At 45.1% G+C, this 19,871-nt stretch overlaps 1 protein-coding gene across 2 annotated transcripts in view; it reads right to left on the reverse strand.

Moving 5' to 3' along the window:
* Positions 1 to 19,871, reverse strand: part of DGKD (diacylglycerol kinase delta) — a 105,378-nt gene that overhangs the window by 56,772 nt on the left and 28,735 nt on the right. For both annotated transcript variants that reach the window (XM_055401905.2, XM_055401904.2), the window contains exons 2-3: positions 17,924 to 18,034; positions 15,820 to 15,900 (exon numbers count right to left, since the gene is read on the reverse strand). In XM_055401905.2, coding sequence (XP_055257880.1) covers positions 15,820 to 15,900; positions 17,924 to 18,034 — 192 coding nt within the window. The remainder of the gene's footprint in view (positions 1 to 15,819; positions 15,901 to 17,923; positions 18,035 to 19,871) is intronic.

Genomic DNA, 19,871 nt, shown 5'->3' on the forward strand with positions numbered 1-19,871 from the left:
GATTATCCATACCAGAAGAAACTGAAACCATTCTACATTCTAAAATTGCAGGAGTAAATAAAACTGATCAACCATGACTCACCTACACGATGAAACACCCACAACTAGAGAGGTGGTCATCGGAGATGCTCACCACGTGGAAACGTTTACCTGAGGAAATAATAACTGAAGCTAAAATATAAAATTACACATACGCTGACGTGTGTATAACATACACAAGATGCAACGCCTACCTGTGAAGAAGTCTGAAAGAGACGTGAGAGAAGAAAGCCACTGCTGAGCTACTGCAGGATCTTTTCTTTCTCCATTTTAAATTTCCTTTAAAATCATTATTATGATTTAAACACTTTTAAGACAGACTTCCCTGGTGGGCAGTGGCTAAGACTCTGCACTCCCAGTGCAGGGGGCCTGGGCTCGATCCTTGGTCAGAGAAATAGATCCCACAGGCCACAACCAAGAGTTCACACGCTGCAACCAAGAGCCAGCAGAAAGATTAAAAGAATATTTCTAAAAAATAATCAACACTTTAAGCAGCCCCACCCCCAGGCCCGCTCATACAGCCCCTCCACAGTAGAAGCTTCCACTCCCCGGGTAGGTGCCTGAGCTGTTTCTTTCTCCTCTCACGCTGTCCTGGGCAGCCTGCTCCATGAGACACCTGTCACAGGGCACAGTCACGAGTCTGTTCACATCCGACAGCCTGGAAGCTGGCTCTAAGCACAGAGAAAGCGTGTTTCCACCTCTGTCCACCCGCAGACACCCAGCAGAGTTTGCTACAAGGAGCGCTGAATGAAGGGAAGACAAGTCTTTCTGAAAACATGCGCCTTTTCCAATTGATTTCTATTTGATTTTAGAAATCGGATTGCCAGGGTAAAGCCTGACTTGTCCAATTATATTTCTATATTCTGCAAGGGTAAATAAGAAGTTTTTAGGCTGTCAAACCTGGAAATGCCCACACGGCAAAGGGAGCCGGCTGCTCCCAAAGCTGCTCACCAACCAGAGTCCAAAAGTCCCAGCTCAGAAGCCCCAAGGTACTGTCGCTCCCACCTCTCTGTAAGTGGGTAATGGGAAACAAGGGGGGCTGGCTCACAGGACCATCTGCAATAATGGACATTTATTCCTGCGCGAGGGTGGAGGGAGTGCAAAGAAGAAACAATTCAACATCCTCTCTGAACAGAAAGGACCAAGAGAACCGCATGCCCAGCTCCGGCTCCTCACACAGCCGGCGTGAGCCTCGCTCCAGGACAGCAAGCTGTGAAAGGCAGCCCTGGCCTCGGGTCTAGACGCAGAGGCAATGACCACCGGGGAGCCAGTGCTCCACTTGCCTTCGCAGGACTGCGGGTCCCCAGTCTGGCTGCCCTGCAAAGTCAAGCAAAGTTTGGAAAAATCACCCACTTGTAAGTCAGCAGCAAACTCTCTGGGGAAGGTGCCCGAACATTTTCTGAAGCTGTAAAGGATGCTCGGGCACGGCCGCCCCGAGGGAGCGGAGGCGGCTATGAGCTCCCTCTGCCCACGACGTGAACAGGAAGGTCTCGTGGAAGAGGGTGCCCGCACCCTACCTTCTGAGGGGTGCGGTGGGTCTGCCGGGGGAGCTCGGGGAGAGAGATGCCAGTGGAGGGGCCCCAGAGACACCAGGGCCAGCAAGCAACCGTGCACAGGGTGTTCCCTGCCCACCAGAGAGAGGCAGGTCCTTGCTGGGGCGAGGCTGGGAGGGGCCAGAGAGCCAGGTCCCCTGGACACAGCAGATAAGAAATGAGGCGGCACTAGAGGACTCACAGTGCTGTCAGAAATGGGCAGGAGATGCCTCTTTTTAATGGTTCTGTATCACGTATATTCCAGTAAAACTCGTCTTTCCTCTTCAAGGTCCACCTCCGCTGCGGCCACTGCTGTGACCCTGGTGGGAATGAACAGACTGTCCAGTGTCCTGGCCAGCGAGATGTGGGGTCAGCGCAGAGACGCTCCATTTGAGAAACACAAGGACACCAAACCCAAGAAAACGCTCTACAGCCATATCGTCGATAGCAGCAACCACTTTCATCACGTTCTGCTAACTCATCTGACCCTACTGACACCCCCGAGCAGGTTCTGCTATCGCCCCTACTCCCTAGATGAGGACTCCCAGGCGCGGAGCTGAGTGTGATCTGCCTGAGGTCAGCCAGCAAGTGAGAGGCTGAGCGGGCACCCATGCCCTGCTCCCCGGTCCTCCCTGGGAGCCCGGCTCCCGCACCAGGCCCTGCAGGCGCTTTCGGAGATAAGGGGAGGACTGAACGCAGCCCTGCCGTCGAGGGTCTCACACCTGGGGGAGAAACACAGACCCCCAACATTCAGAGTCCCCACCCCCTCCGGGACCCCGGAGTCGGGAAATCCCACATGGCACTCAATCTCCCCATAAATGAAGCAAACCGTAACTGCCCATGTCACAGCTTACACAGAGGCAGACGCCCTGGGCACCCTCCCTACAGCACGGGGCCCGGCTCTCCCCTGCGAGCAGCCTCCACACCTGCCCAGCATGGACCATGCAGGGACCCAGAGCCCCCACCCACCAGCCCTGGGACTCGCGGTACCGCTTGGCCACACCAGAGAGCCGCAGCAGGTGGGCAGGCAGGCAGGATGGAGGTGCAGGCGTGGGGAGATGTCGTCCGCTCCAAGGAGGATGCCAGGCGGGGACCCCGTGATGCCCACGTGCCCCTACCTGCGGTCGGCCATCCACCTGCCCCCGCATCCACCAGTGGATCTTGTGTCCACCTCAGACGACACCCCTCTGTCCTACTGCACTGAGAAAATCATCACTAAACTGAATTCAGCTCTGACTCTGCCTCCCTCAGAGGGCCAGGGCCTCTGACAGCAGATACCATGAAGTCGGTGTCTGAGGTGACGATTCCAAGAATGGAAGCCGGCACGCGGCCCTGGTGAGGGGCGAGCACGTGGAGCGGCTGTAGGCAGGGCACACGTCACGTGACCGTCAGGCCGGGGCAGGGTGCTCGCTAGCAAGCACCCATCACTGACGGCTCAGGGTCCATCTTCCTTCTGTACCATTCCTAAATCGTGCGGGACAAGGAGAGGCGCTGGCAACAAGGAAACCAGGGTCAAATTCCTCTGCCTGCCAGGCCCGGGTCCCCATCCACCTCCCTCACCGGCCACAAAAGAGGCCGCCTGTCTGACCTCCTCATGCCCACCCTGTCCCCCGCTTCCCTGCAGCAGCCACGACAAAACCCACTAGCTTTACAGATCTTCCTGGCTCGCAATACACATGGCAAAGGGTCCACCACGGCCTGGAACGCGCTTCGCCTCTGCCCTTGCCCGCCTCGCCACCCTCCCAGGCTCGGCTTCCTCTGGCAAGAACCACTCTGACCTCAGACCCCTGACGCTGCTGCCCATGGCCCCCTCAGCCTCGGGTCTTCCCACGTTCCCCCAGCCATGCTCCCCCACAGGAAGGCCTCCCGACACCAGCAGCAGCCCGAACTGTTTCCTTCTTGGCCTCTGGCCCTGACTGCCCAGCACCTGGCTGCCGCTTACCCAGGACTGCTCGGAGCGTGAAGGAAGCTCTCACTGATACCAGCGCCTGTCCACACAGGGTTCTCGGGTGAAATCAGAGAGCAAACAGAGCTGACCACCCTGGAGCGAGTCACTCTGACACGTAACTGAGGGGAACCTACTGTGTGTCAGTGAGTGAACAGGGCTAACCACCCTGGAACAAGTCACTCTGACATGTAACTATGGACACCTACTGTGTGTCAGCAGTGGATAAACCAGACAAAAATCCCTTGCTCGCACGTGGCGTTACGTTACAGTTTTTAACAAAAGCACATGGACTCGGGGAGGGATGGTGGGGACAGGGGCGGGGTGAGGACGAAATCTCCTGGTGCCCCACTGCTTTGATTTGTTTCTGTTGCTTTCCAAAACTTCAAATGACTTTAAAGGAGGTGGTGACATTCCATCAAATGTTTATTAAAATAGAACCCAGGTAGAACCCAGTGATGGAACACTGACTTGAAGAAAAAAGGAAACAAAAGCACTAAACTCTTAACTGCCCCACAACTCCTGGAACGCTCCAGGCTACTGCGGGAAGATTATAAAAACAGCCAGCCAGGATTTGAAGACAACTAAAATCACTAAAGACAGATCAGAGATGGCTAGATAGGGGAGGGGGGACATCTGAAGTCAATGAAAAATCTGGATACCCAAAAGCAAATGACAATCTTAAAGGACAATCTCCCCCCGAGGCATGACAAAGATGAGGTTAAACAGAAAGCGTTTAAAATACTTTCTCTATCAAACAAGAGTAAGTCAAGATAAAAACGAAGTAAAAGGAACAGGAAAGCTATGTTGGAACAGGGGTGAAAATCACATGTAGAAGCACTAAGAAATGCAATTAAATTTGTATCAAATTATACACTATGATAAACAGAGAAAACAAATTAAAACAATGCAGAAAAGCATGACAGACACAGAAGATGAAGCACACACGCACGCACCCCTGCACGATCCCGAGGCCCCTGGTCCCTGCTGGACCCTGCAACTCATTTAACAGGTCTGCTGCTCAGAGGTGGAGCACTTGACACCTCATCCATCTCGCCCTGGGCCAAGCTGAGGGCACCCATGTCGCTGCCCACTCTCTACCCCTATACCCTGAACCAGAAGCCTGTCCTTCCTCTTCCTCTTCCCCCTCCACCTGGCAACCAGAGCAAATCATTCCAATACTGCAAATCTGGGACTCTTGCCAAATGGAACTATTCAATGGACAGGCTGAAGGACTATGTCCCAAACCCACTCCGCACCTGTGGTCTCTGTCCCTTGGGCCTCAGCAGGCCGCACGGCTCTTCCTTCAGCTCCCCGCACAGTCTGAACTGCAGCCCCGACCGCACGACCTCCTGCACATGCTAGGTCCTGGAGCTGAGCCATTCCAAGTGCAGACAGGCACAAGTCTGACACTCACAGACTCTGTTCAGTTCACCTGACTTTCCACTAATCACTCTTCAAGTCTCAGTCAAAACATCACCTTTTCAGGGACTGTCTTCCCCACCCCTCCGCCAGACCAGTGGGGACCCGGCTCATCATACTTCCCACACAGCCTTACTTCCATACCTACTGCCAGTCTCAGCCTGTAATTAGACCTCGTTGTGAGTCACTGAGCCCCCGTGAAAACAAGCTTGATGACAGACAGCCCTTCTCCATTTCTGCTCACCACTGAAATTTATCACTGAGCATGGTATGTGGTCCCAGAGACCCTGCACAGAAAGACGTTGAAACAATGAACGAGTGAACGTGCACAGCTCCCGAAGAACAAGACAAAGCACATGAACCAGAGTTACGGAGAAAAGACCATTTGTAAAAGTTGGAAAACAGAAGAGAGCCTGGAGACCAGCAGGTTCGACACGTCAAGGCAAATTCGTGAGCAGAAAGCAATACTGCTCAAGACAAAAAGAGAATCCTACAAGATGTCAAACAGAAACATACAGATATTTTCAAAGATGGTAACAACATGAAGGTCAGTTTCCAATGCCTCCCCTGCAACACCAGCAACAGAAAACAGGGTGCTGTCAGGAGGCATCTGATGAAAAATACCATGTTTTGGCTCCTTGGTGGAAAGCAGAACATTTTCCATTATTTTACTTCCTTGTTCTTCAGTCCTTTCTCAATTTCTTAGTTTGAAACAAACAACTGGGTAACTGGTGAAACAAAGCACTGTGTAGCATGTGCTGTGTGGCTAAATACTCTGTCTGATACAAAGCTTGACCAAAAAATGGTGTCACCATTGTGGGCTGGCTATAAGCAGAGACACCATGAGAAAATCTGTGCGCTGTGAATGTGTAAAAATAAGAAGCAAAACTTCAACACAAATCATTATCAAAAACAAACGTAAATGGTGCACATACCACTCACAAAAACGCAAAACACAAGAGAGGTACCAAGAAAGCATTAACTCACAACACACCAGGCACGAAAACACAGCAGAAAGACATGCAGAAATCCTGACAAGCAGAAAAAGCCTGATGTTCACTACTACTAGCAGATTGTTCCATACTGAACTAAAACAAATTCTAACAATCTACTGTTTACAAGGATTAAATAGAAAATAACAAGGAAATATAAAGATAACAGTAAGGGTGAAAGAGGGAAGTAAGTATGTCAATTAAATTGTGAACAAAGGAAAGAAAGTATGGCAATATTAATATCAGACAGAGAACAGGCCATGGCAAAGATTAATCAGTATTAAAAAAAAAAAGATGTGACTTTATTAATAGATGACTACTCAGTAACGAGGGTATTAACACTTACTTACGTGCTTAAAAGAACTTCAAAAATAGAGCAGGTGAGAACTGTTAGAAATATGAGAATAAAAGGATGAATTTAATTGTCCTGAAAGAGATTAACTCCTTATTATCAGTCTGTGGGAGATCAAGTGATAACAGTAAGGTCCTAAGAAGACTGAGCAACAAATTTCCTAAGTTGCGATAAAGACCAAATTTTATTCCTGATAGTAAACACATTATCTTTCAAGTAAATGGGATCTAACATTTCTCACATTTCATGAGTGATCTTTTCTTTTTAATTGAGGTATAGCTGATGTGCAATATTACATAAGTTTCAGGTATACAACACAGTGATTCACAACTTTTAAAGGTTATATTCCATTTACAGTTATTATAAAATATTGGTTATACACCTTGTGTTGTTTGTATACAGTGAGTGATGTTAATGTCAGATACTTATAAATATCATGCAGTGACAAGATACAGAAAAAAACAAACTAGTGACAAGTGCCGATTCACAAGTGGAAGCCAAAGAGGCTGAGAAGCGGAACAGAGCTTTTGAACACCGCCACAGGGCTGGCAGAGACGATGGAATTAAGAGACCAACAGAGAACAAGTGAATGCCGAGATTCCTAGGGACTAACCCACAGAAGCAGAGCAAGTGAAGACTGATCGGGCAGTCAGAAAAAGTGAAGTCCACCTTCAAATCCCATCGACCGCAAACTGGATTTAAGATGACCTGCGGCTCCTGTGCGCACCGGCCAGAAACAGAGGATTAATAAATCCTCTCTTTGGGAAGAGACCACCATCCTGAGCCTAAACCTATCTTCACTTTTCAGACAATGTCTGTCAACCAAGATTGACAGGTATTCCAGGATGAAACACTAAAGGAACAAAAGCAAGAAAAAAGCCAGGCAATAAAAAAAAAAGACCCAGGGTAGGACCAGACGTTTTGAGTTTTCAGGCATGAACTTTGAAATATGCTTAATATTTTCAATGAAATTAAAAAAAAACAAGATCGAGGAGAGGATTTTGGCACGGAACTTGAGCCCTTTTTTTAAAAAATCAACTGAAAATTCTAGAACTGAAAGAAAATAAGTGGAATTAAAAACTCAAGACAGATTTAACAACAGACAAGAAACACCTAAGAACACAGAAGAAAGATAATAAAACATCTAGAATGAAGAAAACAGAAAATATTTTTTAAAGAGTACAAGAAACATGAAGTCAGTGGAAAGATGTAACAAAAAAGTCCCAGAAATAAGAGGAAAAAATAATGGGTAGAAGCAACACTTGAAGAGCTAATAACCAAGACTTCCCCAAATCTGACAAGAGAAGGGGACCACAGCTACAGATTTCAGAACTTCCAGGAACACTAAGCAAGATAAATACAGAGAACCGTGCCTGGAAAAATCATAGTAAAACAGCACAATGCCAAAGGAAAAGAAAAATCTTAAAAATAGTCGGAGGGGGAGGGGAGGAGGTACATTATCATGCAAGGGAAAACAATAGGACTGACAAGTTATTACTTTTACTAAAAATAATAAAAGCTACAATACAACGGAATGACATTTTTAGACTCCTGAAAGAAAATGACTGCCATGCTAGAACTGTATAACAAGCAAAAACATCCTTCAGAAAGATGAAATAAACAAAACAAAAATAGAAACCAACACTAAAGGAGTATTAAAGAGAATTTCTCACAGAAGGAGTACTACCCCATATGGGTCACAGAAATACAGAAAGAAATGAAGGGCAACAGAAAAGTCAATGTTCACTGCAAACCTAAGTGACTGCTGACTATACAATAATGTCCTGTGAAGTTTCAAATATATTTAAAATTAAGATATATAACAAACCACAGAAAGGTAAGAGGTAACTACAGCGAAGCTTCCTTTTCAAGTACCAGAAATTAATTTAAATTTCAAGAGCAAAGAAAAGTATGTGTGTTTAGTTGCTCAGTCGTGTCCAACTCCTTGCGACTCTATGGACTGTGGCCCACCAGGCTCCTCTGTCTATGGGATACTCCAGGCAAGAATACTGGATTGGGGTCCCCTTTTCTTCTCCAGGGGATTTTCCAGACCCAGGGATCAAACTGGCATGCCTTGCGTCTCCTGCACTGCAGGGAGATTCTTTACCTCTGAGCCACCAGCTTCCCTTAATGAAGATAAGAGTTCAAAAGCTCTAAGATCCCTGCATTGTCTGGGAAGCACTCATCTGTCCTGGAAGTTAATAAGTCAAGGACATATTTTACAATCTGTAAAATAATATCACTAAAACATGTATATGAAATAAGAGAGGGGAGAGAATGAAATAATTCATCCCTTTAGGAAAAAAGATACAAAAAATATAAAATGTGAGACAAAGAGAAAACAAGAAATAATATATTGGATTTGCACCCAAATACAAGAGTATCTAAGTATAGATTAAACATAAAGCAATGGAAGACATCACCCAATTAAATAATCCATTAAAGAATCCAACAGGCAATTTAAAAAATCACACAACTATATGCTGCTTACAACCTTAAATATAAACAAAAAAGGTTTAAACTAAAAAGATGGAGAATTCTATATCATTAATTACAATACAACTACTAACTGAAATAAAGGTATTTTACTAAAGCAACCTCAAAGCAAACTTCAAGGCAAAAAACCTTAAACAAAAGGTCTACTTCATAATAAAGGGGTCAATCTAGTAAGAATATAAAAGAATCTTAAATTTGTATGCATTTAGTAACATGCCTTCAAATATATAAAGCAAAAATTAACAGGATGAAAGCAAAATCCAGGTAAGTCCACAATCATAGTGGAAGATTTTAATAAATCTCACTCAATAACTCAAGGACAAGCAGAAAAGCAAGTCAGAAGGTTATAAAAGATTTGAGGAAAATGATTAAATTTTTGTCCTAATCAACGTACAAGAACTACTGAGTGCAAATTCTGTTCGAATACACGTGGAACATTTGTGGAAACACACAGGTCAGAAGCAGACACAAAAGAATGTGAGTCCATTTACATCAACCATCTAAAACAGTCGACACCAATCTAGCGTATCAGATGTAGGATGGTGGTTCCTCTGGAGGGGGCTGGGGGGCAACTGGGCAAGGTCACTTAGGGGAGCTCCCTGGGGCCTAGACATATTCTACTGCTGAATCTGGGTAGTGGCTACAGATGAAGCTCTGCCCAATCACTTGCGCGCTTTTCAGTTGGGAAGTCATATTTCAATTTTTAAATTATTTACAATACACAAACTCAGTAAAGCAGAAATGCTACTTTGACAAACTCCTTTGAAGAATTAGAGTAGTTAAAATATACTTCAATACAAATCTGCAAATTTTGTGATAAGACTGGAAATAATTTCTAAATTATCCTATGTTTGATAATGGAAAGAAAAGAAATATAAGGGGGAAATGAGAAACATTTTTCCCTGACAATTTTTGCCTGTTAGTTTTAAAAAAGGAGGAAGGAGGATAGGAGGGAACCACTAAAACAAGCATAGCCGATGAGGGCAAACTTCGAGAAAGAGACAGGGCTAATTTTGAACCCCCCCAAATACAGAGCTGCCTATCCAAAAGCACAAACAGAGTCAGCTCATAAAGGAATTAACACAAATGGCCAAAGACTGTAAGAAACCTTCGACCTCGCTTTGGTAATCAAAGAAATAAAACAAATTACCACTTTTATCAAAATTTTATAAAATTTTAACAAATGGCATTTGTGAAGGGATAGAAACCACTTCATGACGTTCTACCCACACAAAGCCTAAAGGCCATTTGGCAATAATACACCAAAAGCCTTTTAGTTTTCATAGATTAACATTAACATGTTTAATTATCAAAAACATTTCATGCTACTGCAGAGGCTGGGACATGAAACTGGCAAATCCCCTTTCTCTCTTCACGCTGCGGTTATGCTCCCCAGCCTTCTAAGGGGTGATCCCACTTGGAGGGGAGAACACAGAGGACTCTGTCCATCTACTCCCCATCTTCTGAGACTTCCCGAGGCCACAGGTCCACCTTATCAAGAACCTAAAGGCACATCTGTGTCTCTGGCTGCATCCCAACTTCACTTTGTTCTTAAACAGAAGGCAAGCAAACCCCTTTCCAGCTGCAAAAGTCTCCTTGCTACCATTTCTTCATCAAACCTGTATAAAACTTTGTTGTTTAATTGCTAAGTCATGTCTGACTCTTTGCGACCCCACAGACTATAGCCCACCAGGCTCCTCGGTCCATGGGATTTCCCAGGCAAGGTAATGGAGGGGTTTCCCATTTCATTCTCCAGGGGATCTTCCCAACCCAGAGATCAACACCACCCCCCACCCTGTCTCCTGCATTGGCAGGTAGGTTCTTTACCACTGAGCCACCAGGAAAGAAAAATCTTTCCTCTCCCCCAAATATTTCCTTCCATCTCCCCTGGAAGACTCTTGTCCCTCAGGTCCTTATGTCTTTACGAGACAATTCTTTGGCCATTTTAGGGAAAAATTAAAATGGAGTCTTTGTTAATGTGGAGCAAAATTTACTCATTCTCTGCCAGATACAAAAGGTTCCCATCTGCTGGTTGATTCATGATAACAGCAACTTTCACTGCCGGGTTGTTTGCATCAGGCACGCAATTTTAGTAGAAGTTGTGGAATTCGGAAATTACTACTGGAATAGCTGGAAAACCAAATGAGATATTCCAGGAACTGAAGCAGCTTCTGGGCAAATACATTCATTCATTCTGCACTTACTTCCGCAAGCACATGGCACCAGGCAATGGCAAAGTGCAAGGCCAGGCCCTGCCTTCTAGGACCTGAATGCAGATTCCTACAGGGTGCTGTATGGGAAGGGACAGGTTCAGAGTTCAAACATGAAACACTGCAGGAAGTTAGAAGTTGGGGAGTGCCCAGAACCTACCAACTCTCTATGGAAGCATACCCGGGGAACTGGGCACCAGTCAACTGGCTCCAAACACCCCACCTGAATCCCCAAATTCCAGATGCCCTCACGGGTTGCTAAGGGTGGGGGTCCTCCTTATCTTGGAGTATTTCCGGGAAGCCTCACTGTTAAGCTTTAATGTCCTTTCAGCACATGCTCAGATGAAAAGACAGTTTTTACAGCACTAACAAAATCTAAAGTAAATGTGAAACAAACAGTGCCTCTGCCCCGAGGACTGGGAATCATGCACGACTGCCCCCACAGGAATGAGCTCGACATTTGGAAGTCAACTATTCAGCACCCTGAACACGTTTTCCCATAGAGACAGGGTATAAATTGGGGTTTATTCTCCAACCAGGCTGACAGAGTTCCACGGTAATTCACACAGTACCAGAGCACAGTGCCATCCTAGTTTTTATGGAGACATAATTCCTGTACAATTCAGCCTTTTACAGTATACAGCTCAGTGGTTTTCAGCATATTCATAAAGTTTTGCAACCATCACCACTATCTAATTTTAGAACATTCTGACACACACCCCCAACTAAAATCCGGTACCCATTAGCACTCCTCCACCCAACAGCCCCAGGCCACCACTAATCTACTGTCTCTACAGATTTGACTGTTGTGCATTTCATGTATATTGGATCATAAAATATGTGGTCTTTCATGTCTGGCTTTTATTCAGTATATTTTCAAGGCCCATCCAAGCTGTAACATGTATCAGTACCTCATTTACTTTTCAAAAGCCTTTTAAAAGTTCACACTTCCTAGCTCAAACAGGATTCTACTTCTAAGAACTTAAGCTATGGAAATAACCAGAAATATACAAAAGGATCTATGTATAACTGTACATTAAAGTGGTATTTAATAGGAAAAAATGCAATACAGGGACCAGTTAAACTTATACATTTAAATAAGATGGAATACTATGCAACAATAATAAGCAAGATTTTGAAGGATATTATAAGAAAAGCTCATTATTAAGTGAAGAAAGTAGGTTAAAAACTAAAACCCAGCTGGTGGGAATGACACCAATTAATATATATTATTAGGTATCTCTGGGTAATAAGAATATAGATGGTTTAAACTTACTATGTTATTTATACACTTAAAAATTTTCTTCAATAACTTGACCAAAAAAATCAATTAATCTTTAATAACATTTTTCTACTGGAAGAAAAAACAACTTTCAGTATATTGGAATGTGAACAGAAATACACTGAGTTAAATGCAGAGTCCCTAATGTTTTTTTAATTACTGATATATATGAAAGTAGGAACAGTCAATTAATAAGTTATTTTTTAAAGTGAAAAGCAGAAAAGACAATAAATATAAACACAGAAAGTGAATTAGGTAATAAAAAATGGAACTGTTTTGTTTTTTTTTAAGAACCATTCTCTTAAAAGCAAAAAGAAAAAATGGGACCCAATCAAACCTAAACCTACAAGTTTTTTCACAGCAAAGAAAATCATAAACAAAATGAAAAGACAACCTACAGACTAGAAGACAATATCTGCAAATGATACAACTGACAGGGGTTTAATCTCCAAAAATATACAAACAGTTCATACAACTCAGTAACAAAAAACAAGCAATCCAATTAAAAAATGGTTAGAAGGCCTAAATTAACATTTGTCCCAGAAGACATACAGGCACATGAAAAGATGCTCAAAATCACTAATTACCAGAGAAATGCAAATCAAGACTACAATAAGGTACTACCACACACCGGTCAGAATGCCCAGCATCAAAAGGTCTACAAATGACAAATGCTGGAGAGGCTGTGGGGAAAAGGGAACCCTCCCACACTGCTGGCAGCAATGTAAACTGATGCAGCCACTATGGCAAACGGTATGAAGGTTCCTTAAAAACTGAAAGAACAGTTTCCATACAATCCGGCAATCCCACTACTGGGCATCAATCTGGAAAAGACTAAAGAAACTTTAGTTTGCAAAGAAACATGCACCCCAATATTCGAAGCAGCACTATTTACAATAGCCAAGACAAAGAAGTAAACTAAATGTCCAACAGATGAGTGGGTAAAGAAGGTGAGGAGTTCCAGTCCATAACAAGGGACTATTACTTAGCCAAAAACTGAAATAATGCCATTTGCAGCAATGTGGATGGACCTAGAGATTATCATATAAGTGAAGTAAGTCAGAAAGAGAAAGACAAATATAACGTAACATTGCTTACATGTAGAATCTAAAATACGACCTAAATGAACATACCTATAAACAGAAACAGACGCACATACATGGAGACCAGACTTGCGGTTGCCAAGGGGCGGGGATGGTGGAAGAGGGATGGATTAGGAGTTGGGATTAGCAGATGCAAACTATTATATATAAAATGAATAAACAGCAAGGTCCTATTATATAGCACAGGAAACTATATTCAATATCCTGTAATAAACCATAATGTAAAAGAATATGAAAAACATATATGTATGTATAAATGAATTACTCTGCTGTACAGAAAAAATTAACGCAATATTATAAAGCAACTTTACTCCAATACAATTTTTTTCAAAGAGAATAATGACAAAAAAAACAAAAGCTAAGCAAGTAAAATTAGAAGCATGAAAGGGAACCAACATAATATTGTAAAGCAATTATCTTTCAAATAAAAATAATTTTTTTAAAAAAAGAAATGTGAAAGGGATCCAACCAGAGAAATTTATGTTTAAAGTGCAAATACATATTACTAAATTAAAAGGTGTGGAGTAAGTGGGAAAGTAAATAACAAAAACGGACTCAAGAAGTTAAAAAGTTCCTATGATCAAAAATAAACCTTTTCGGTTTATTCAGAGTCTTATTATCTCCCTGAAAACTAAGTTCTCTCAAATTTTCAAGAAATTCTAAAACTATAAAAATGTTCCAGAGCACAAAAAATCATGGAAAGTTACTAAATGAATTCTATAGGGCTACTTGCACTCTGAAATCAAAACACATCAAAGGATACCACCTACCCAAAGAATTAAGCACACACAAGCTTTCATAAAATTCTAAATCCAAAATTAGGTTGTACTATTCAACATTATCAGGAACAATTTACTATTGAGAACTGTACAAAGGGGCTTCCCTGGTGCTCCCAATGCAGGGGGCCCGGGTTCAATCCTTGGTCAGGGAACTAGATCCCACATGCCACAACTAAGACCCAGGACAGCCAAAAAAAAAAAAAAACAAACTGAAAGAAGTGTACAAATACTCAAAACCAAACTGATCATCTATAATAAATTACTGTTCAAAACACCCCAGTGAAATTCAACACCTATTCCTATTAAACACTCTAAAAGCCATATATCAAAGAATAATTCATTTACATAGTTTAAAATGTCTCTCCCCAGCCAGTAAGCAAACAATAAACTAACGCAGGAAAAGTAAAAATGGACCAAAAAAATGAGGACTAAAATAAAAGAGGCCATCAGGCAAGTGTGACTAGTTCAATAAGCCACAAAGTAAAACCAAGAGCGGTTAATTACACCAAAATAAAATAAGTAGAAGTTGAAATGGAGAAAGGAATATCCCATTTGGAGCAACAACTTAATCAATCCATAAACAACTAAATAAAACCTGAAAGAAGCAGAAACCAACATTAACTCAAAATGTTGGATCCTAAACAAGAAGAAAATTACCCACCTTGACTGAGTTACAAAAGAATTTTTAAAAATTGGGAGGCATACTGTATTTCTAGATAAAATTACTTAATAACATGAAAAAATTTTTAAATACTCTATTCCTGTTATTAATATTAGAGTCATACCTTACACAGTAGGTTCTAAAGTCATCCCTTGAAGCCAAAATTGTAAAGTCATACAAGAAATGCTGTATAGATATTAAAAAATATGATGAACATTTAGACCAATCAACATGGGAAGGGATCACCATAAATTATCAAGAGAAAAAAAAAATCAAACAGGTGTGAAACAAAAGGATCACTGTCATCTCATGCTATATGCTGCTCAAGAGACAGACATTTAGACGCAAAGATAATCACTCTAAAGTGAGCAGCTGGGCGCCCCCAGGCTCTGAGGCCACACGATTTTATGCATTTAGAACTTTTGCACAAAGTACAACATAATTTCTATATATGGGGGGTGGGAGGGTTAAGTTTTAAAAAGAAAACAAGTATACTAAAATATTAACATTCTATTTTGAGGTGGCTAAATTACAGTTATTTTCTAATTGCTTCCACATTCTTTTCTGTATTTCCAAATTTTCTACAACGATCATGAAAAACAGTTCTCTGTGTACAACTGTTAAAGAAAAATCAACATTCTATTTAAGGTGGCTAAATTACGGTTATTTTCTAATTGCTTTCACATTCTTTCCTGTATTTCCAAATTTCCTACAGCAATCCTGAAAAATGAATCTCTGTGTAAAACAGTTAAAGAAATGCAAACTACAACGTGTTTAAACAATTCGTTTGGACCCTCTCATTCTTTTGTGCTTACATGTGCCAAATTCTTAGTTTTTCTCCAGCCGCTGTACGATTTCAAACCTTGAACTCAAAATTTATCAGGAACTGCTCCAATCAGAGGGCAAAGGATGAAAAGTCTGAACTGCTCACACAGATCCGTTCAAATTAAACAGGAAAACCAAAGGTGGCGGAGGAATCGAGAGAGGTGTGCGTCCACAGACTCACCGTAAAGCTGTTGTTGACGTTCTTAGTGCTGGATTCAGCCACGCTGGCGTCGGTCAGGTCCACCTCATCAAATATGATCGACTGGAAAAAGCACAGGGACCGCAGTCAGAGGGGGCGAAGGCACCCCTGGCCCCAGACTGCCCACCGCTCTCCCTCGACCCCAGCCAAGCGTGTGAGAACTACGCGAGGACCGAGTGACCTCACCCGACCCACTGCTGACAGCGGGCAGGGCTCACGGGGGAAGTTCAAGACCTTTTCTAAGTCCAGGGAGCTCCCTAGTGACCTGCGCCAGTGAAGTCAGAAACACGTCCTCCCACGAGTCCACCTGAGAGCGGGGTCCAGAGTGGAGGTCCTCTGTACTTTCTGCTTTACTTTCTCCACCTTGCGCACTTGGGGAGAAAGGTATTGGCTAAAATAAACAATTCTAGGGGAGGAGAGACTGACCCAAACAGAAGGGACCCAGCCATGAAAGAAAACAAAGGGGCACAGCAGAGACAATCTAGTCCCGGAGAGAAAGAAGGGTCTAGAAGCAGGCCTGGGACACCCCCCTCCCCATTTTCCTCTCCTCTCCCTGCCAAGTGCCCCGTCACAGCCCCCCAGCTCCTGTTTACCTTACTGTCCCCTCTGGAGGAACAACTAGCAACTTAGAAAAGACTCAGCCTTTTAAATAACCCCCCCAACCCCGTGAACTAAAATAACTATACAAGACTGTCTTTTTTTTAAAATGAAGGATGTGGTCAGAATCCTTTCTAAACAAGCTACTCAGTACAGTTTCAAATTTTAATGCACTAACTCACTAGGGATACATCTCAAAATACAAATTACTCAAATTCTAGTTTTTTATTAATAATACTAAAATATTAGCATCTGTACACAAAGACTGGTGTTCAGAACACCAGAAACTAGGTTTGTAGACACACTAGTGTCTGAAGTGTGCAACACCACAGCCGCCTAAGCCAGCCAGTGACTGACTCAGGGACTCTCAGCAGCTCCTTCTCTGTCACTGGCGTCTGCCTGGGGAGCCCAGCTATAAATCTTACAAAGATGACACACGGGAGGCAGGGTCATGGCTAGGAAGCCCAGAGACAGCTTCTGTTCACATACCAAAAAGCCCAGCACACTGTAAGCATATTTTTGGTTAGCTTCACAGGTATATATACTTGTCTCCAAACTCATCGAGTTGCACACAGTAAATTTCCATACAGTGTTTATAAAAGTGTTTTTTAAAAAAAAGGACTTCCCTGGTGGTGCAGTGGATAAGTTACCTGCCAATATGGGGGACATGGGTTCGATCCCTAGTCTGGGAAGATTCCACATGCCATGGGGCGACTAAGCCCATAGACCACAAATACTGAGCCCGTGTGCTGCAACTAATAAAGCCCGAGGGCCTAGAGCCTGTGCTCCATGACAGAGAGAAGCCCCTGCAAAGAGAAGCCCAAGAACCACAAGGAAGAGGAGCCCCCAGTCACTGCAGTTAGAAAAAGCCCATGCAAAGCAACAAAGACCCAGCAGGGCCAAATACACAAAATAATAATAATAATCAATTCTTTAAATGATTAAAAAAATACAGAAAACTTAGAGGGAAAAAAAGATATTTAGGCCATAATAAGAGTTGGGGGCGGGAGGAGAAGGGGACGACCGAGAATGAGATGGCTGGATGGCATCACTGACTCGATGGACATGAGTTTGAGTGAACTCCAGGAGTTGGTGATGGACAGGGAGGCCTGGCGTGCTGTGATTCATGGGGTCGCAGAGAGTCGGACACGACTGAGCGACTGAACTGAATTGAATTGAAGAGGTTTTAAGCCAGTGATCCCCAATCTTTCCAAAATAAAGATGTCTACTTGTAATGCGGTTACGTCTGTGACCTTTTCTCCCAGTTATCTCCCCACTGGGGACATATGACATTAAAGAAAGAGAAAATGAAGTTAAAAAATCAACATTCACAAGACCTAAGACCCAGCACCCCAGAGGCTTACAAAACGCACTAGGAATAGCAGATCTAGAATTGAAGGTCTTTCCCCAGATGAGGACCCGGAACCCAGCTCTCCCTGCAGCTTCTCAGGAGGTTTCCTCTTGTCAAGTGTCCTCCAATGAGTCTCACCTTGGCAGTTTTTGCATAGTACAGTGTCCGCCCTCGAAGCTTGAAGTATCTTCGCTTTGATCGTTGGAATGAATTGTTCTGTTTGGTCAGCATCCCCTCTTTGATGACGGTCTGGAAGCACAGAAAGGGATTCATGAGCGTGTGTTTTCACGGCGCCGTGCACTTGTCCACTGACGACCCAGAGCATCTGTGTCTCTAATGGGCTGGCGACCGAACAGAAGAACTATTTCTCACCCTCTGCGCAAACCCTGACCTATGGACAGGCTGAGTGGGCAGCGGGGGGAGGCTGACCGGATTCTCCATGGGGCGATGGCCTGCCTGAGCGGCGGGGGAGGGGAGGCGGGGCCAGAGGCCCAGGTGTGCCCAGCCAGGCCCCGGGTGGGGGTCAGCGGAAGGGGGCGAGGGCACGCAGGACCACCATCAGGGGCTGGGCCCGTGTTCTCCAGTCTCAGCACTGGGTAGTTTTCACCTGTTCTTGGCGCGATCTCTGTGCTCCCTGGCCTCCTGCCATTTCTCAGGAGCCGGCTGCCAAAACTGTCAATGTAGGTTGCTACGGGGTTCGGCACAGCCCAGGCCTGCCCCCGCTCGGCCCTCGGCCCTGTTCATGGGCTGACACAGACAGGTGCCACCAGCAACGTCACTGAGACTCCTCCATCCCCGAATCTGACCAGCCTGCCACCGAGGCAGGAGTGCAGAGAGAAGCATGGGGTGAAGGGCAGTCGCTCAGCTCGGTGCACACACCCAGAACAGGGTAGGGCCTCCCTGGAGCTGCGTCCTGGATGCTGCGCCCGTGGCCGCACCACTCACAAGCCAAGTGCTCAGGGTCCTGCCTGGTCAGCAGACGTGCTGGACCACTCGGAGCCGCCAACAGTCAAAACTAAGCAGCAAGGTGCCTCCCTATGTGGTGGAGGCAGACCGCGCAGAAGCGCTGCTCAAAGACAAGGACACCGTCCAGAGAAGCTTCTCGTTGCCGTGCCCAACCCCATGCAGCGCTGCACTTTCGGTCACTTTAAGGGGCTGTACGAAGCACCTGGGCACCTGTGGCCACCGAAGACAACGCAAGATGAAACGAGACACAGAAACCCTACGTCACCCGAGCACGTCAGAGGCGAGGCCTGGTCACTGCTGTCTGTCTGTCTGTCCCTCCGTCCACCAGCTCCTAACAGGGGAGGGAGTGGAACCCAGGAAGCACTGCTGCGCCCCACAGGCGAATGCTGGAGACAGCGCCCCCACCCCGGGCACATGCGCACACATACACACCACACACTCACACCCCACCAGCACCTGGCCGTGCACAGGTCCACCCAAGAGCCCTGTACCCCCGTATCCAGCTGCTCCTCCTGATTCCCACCTCAGGACATCCTCTCGGAGCTCCCAGGGCAGGGGGGCTACACGGCCAGCTCATGACCCCATGCCGGTCTCTCGGGGCTGGCCTGGCAGTACAAACAGCAGCCCTCTCCAACGCCCGAGAGGATCAACTCTGGGGGAAAGCTAGTGAGGAACGGCTGCACTTATCCTGGGGCGGGGATCCTCACTGTTAGCTCTGAGGAGGTTGCCCACCGCTCTTCCAGGTCACTGAGGAGGGAAGACGAACACAACGTGACCCGACAATCCAGGAGAGACACGTGCTGGCCCGTGGTGGAGAGAAAGCCTCCTGACCGAGGAGCTGCAGGTAGAAACCGGCCTGCACTACAGGAGGACTGCCAGGTTGCGTCTGAGGATTCTTTTCAGACCCAAGTGCACGCGTGGATGCTATTTCAATATGCTCTTCAAAGACAGGCCTCTGCGTCCGTGCTGGGCGGTACAGATCCACGATGCCTGCACCGCCCACCACCCCAGGCAAGCCTCTGCTCAGGACCCCACAGACCCCGCTCACGGACCCAGGCACCTCTCCTTGCCCCCAAACATCTTCCTTACCTCTGCTGGGGAAGCAATCGCCTCCATCTCT

This window comes from Moschus berezovskii, chromosome 4 (genome assembly GCF_049115385.1).
Source record: "Moschus berezovskii isolate FMDL1 chromosome 4, NW_MosBer_1.0, whole genome shotgun sequence".
In the NCBI taxonomy this organism is placed as follows: Eukaryota; Metazoa; Chordata; class Mammalia; order Artiodactyla; family Moschidae; genus Moschus; species Moschus berezovskii.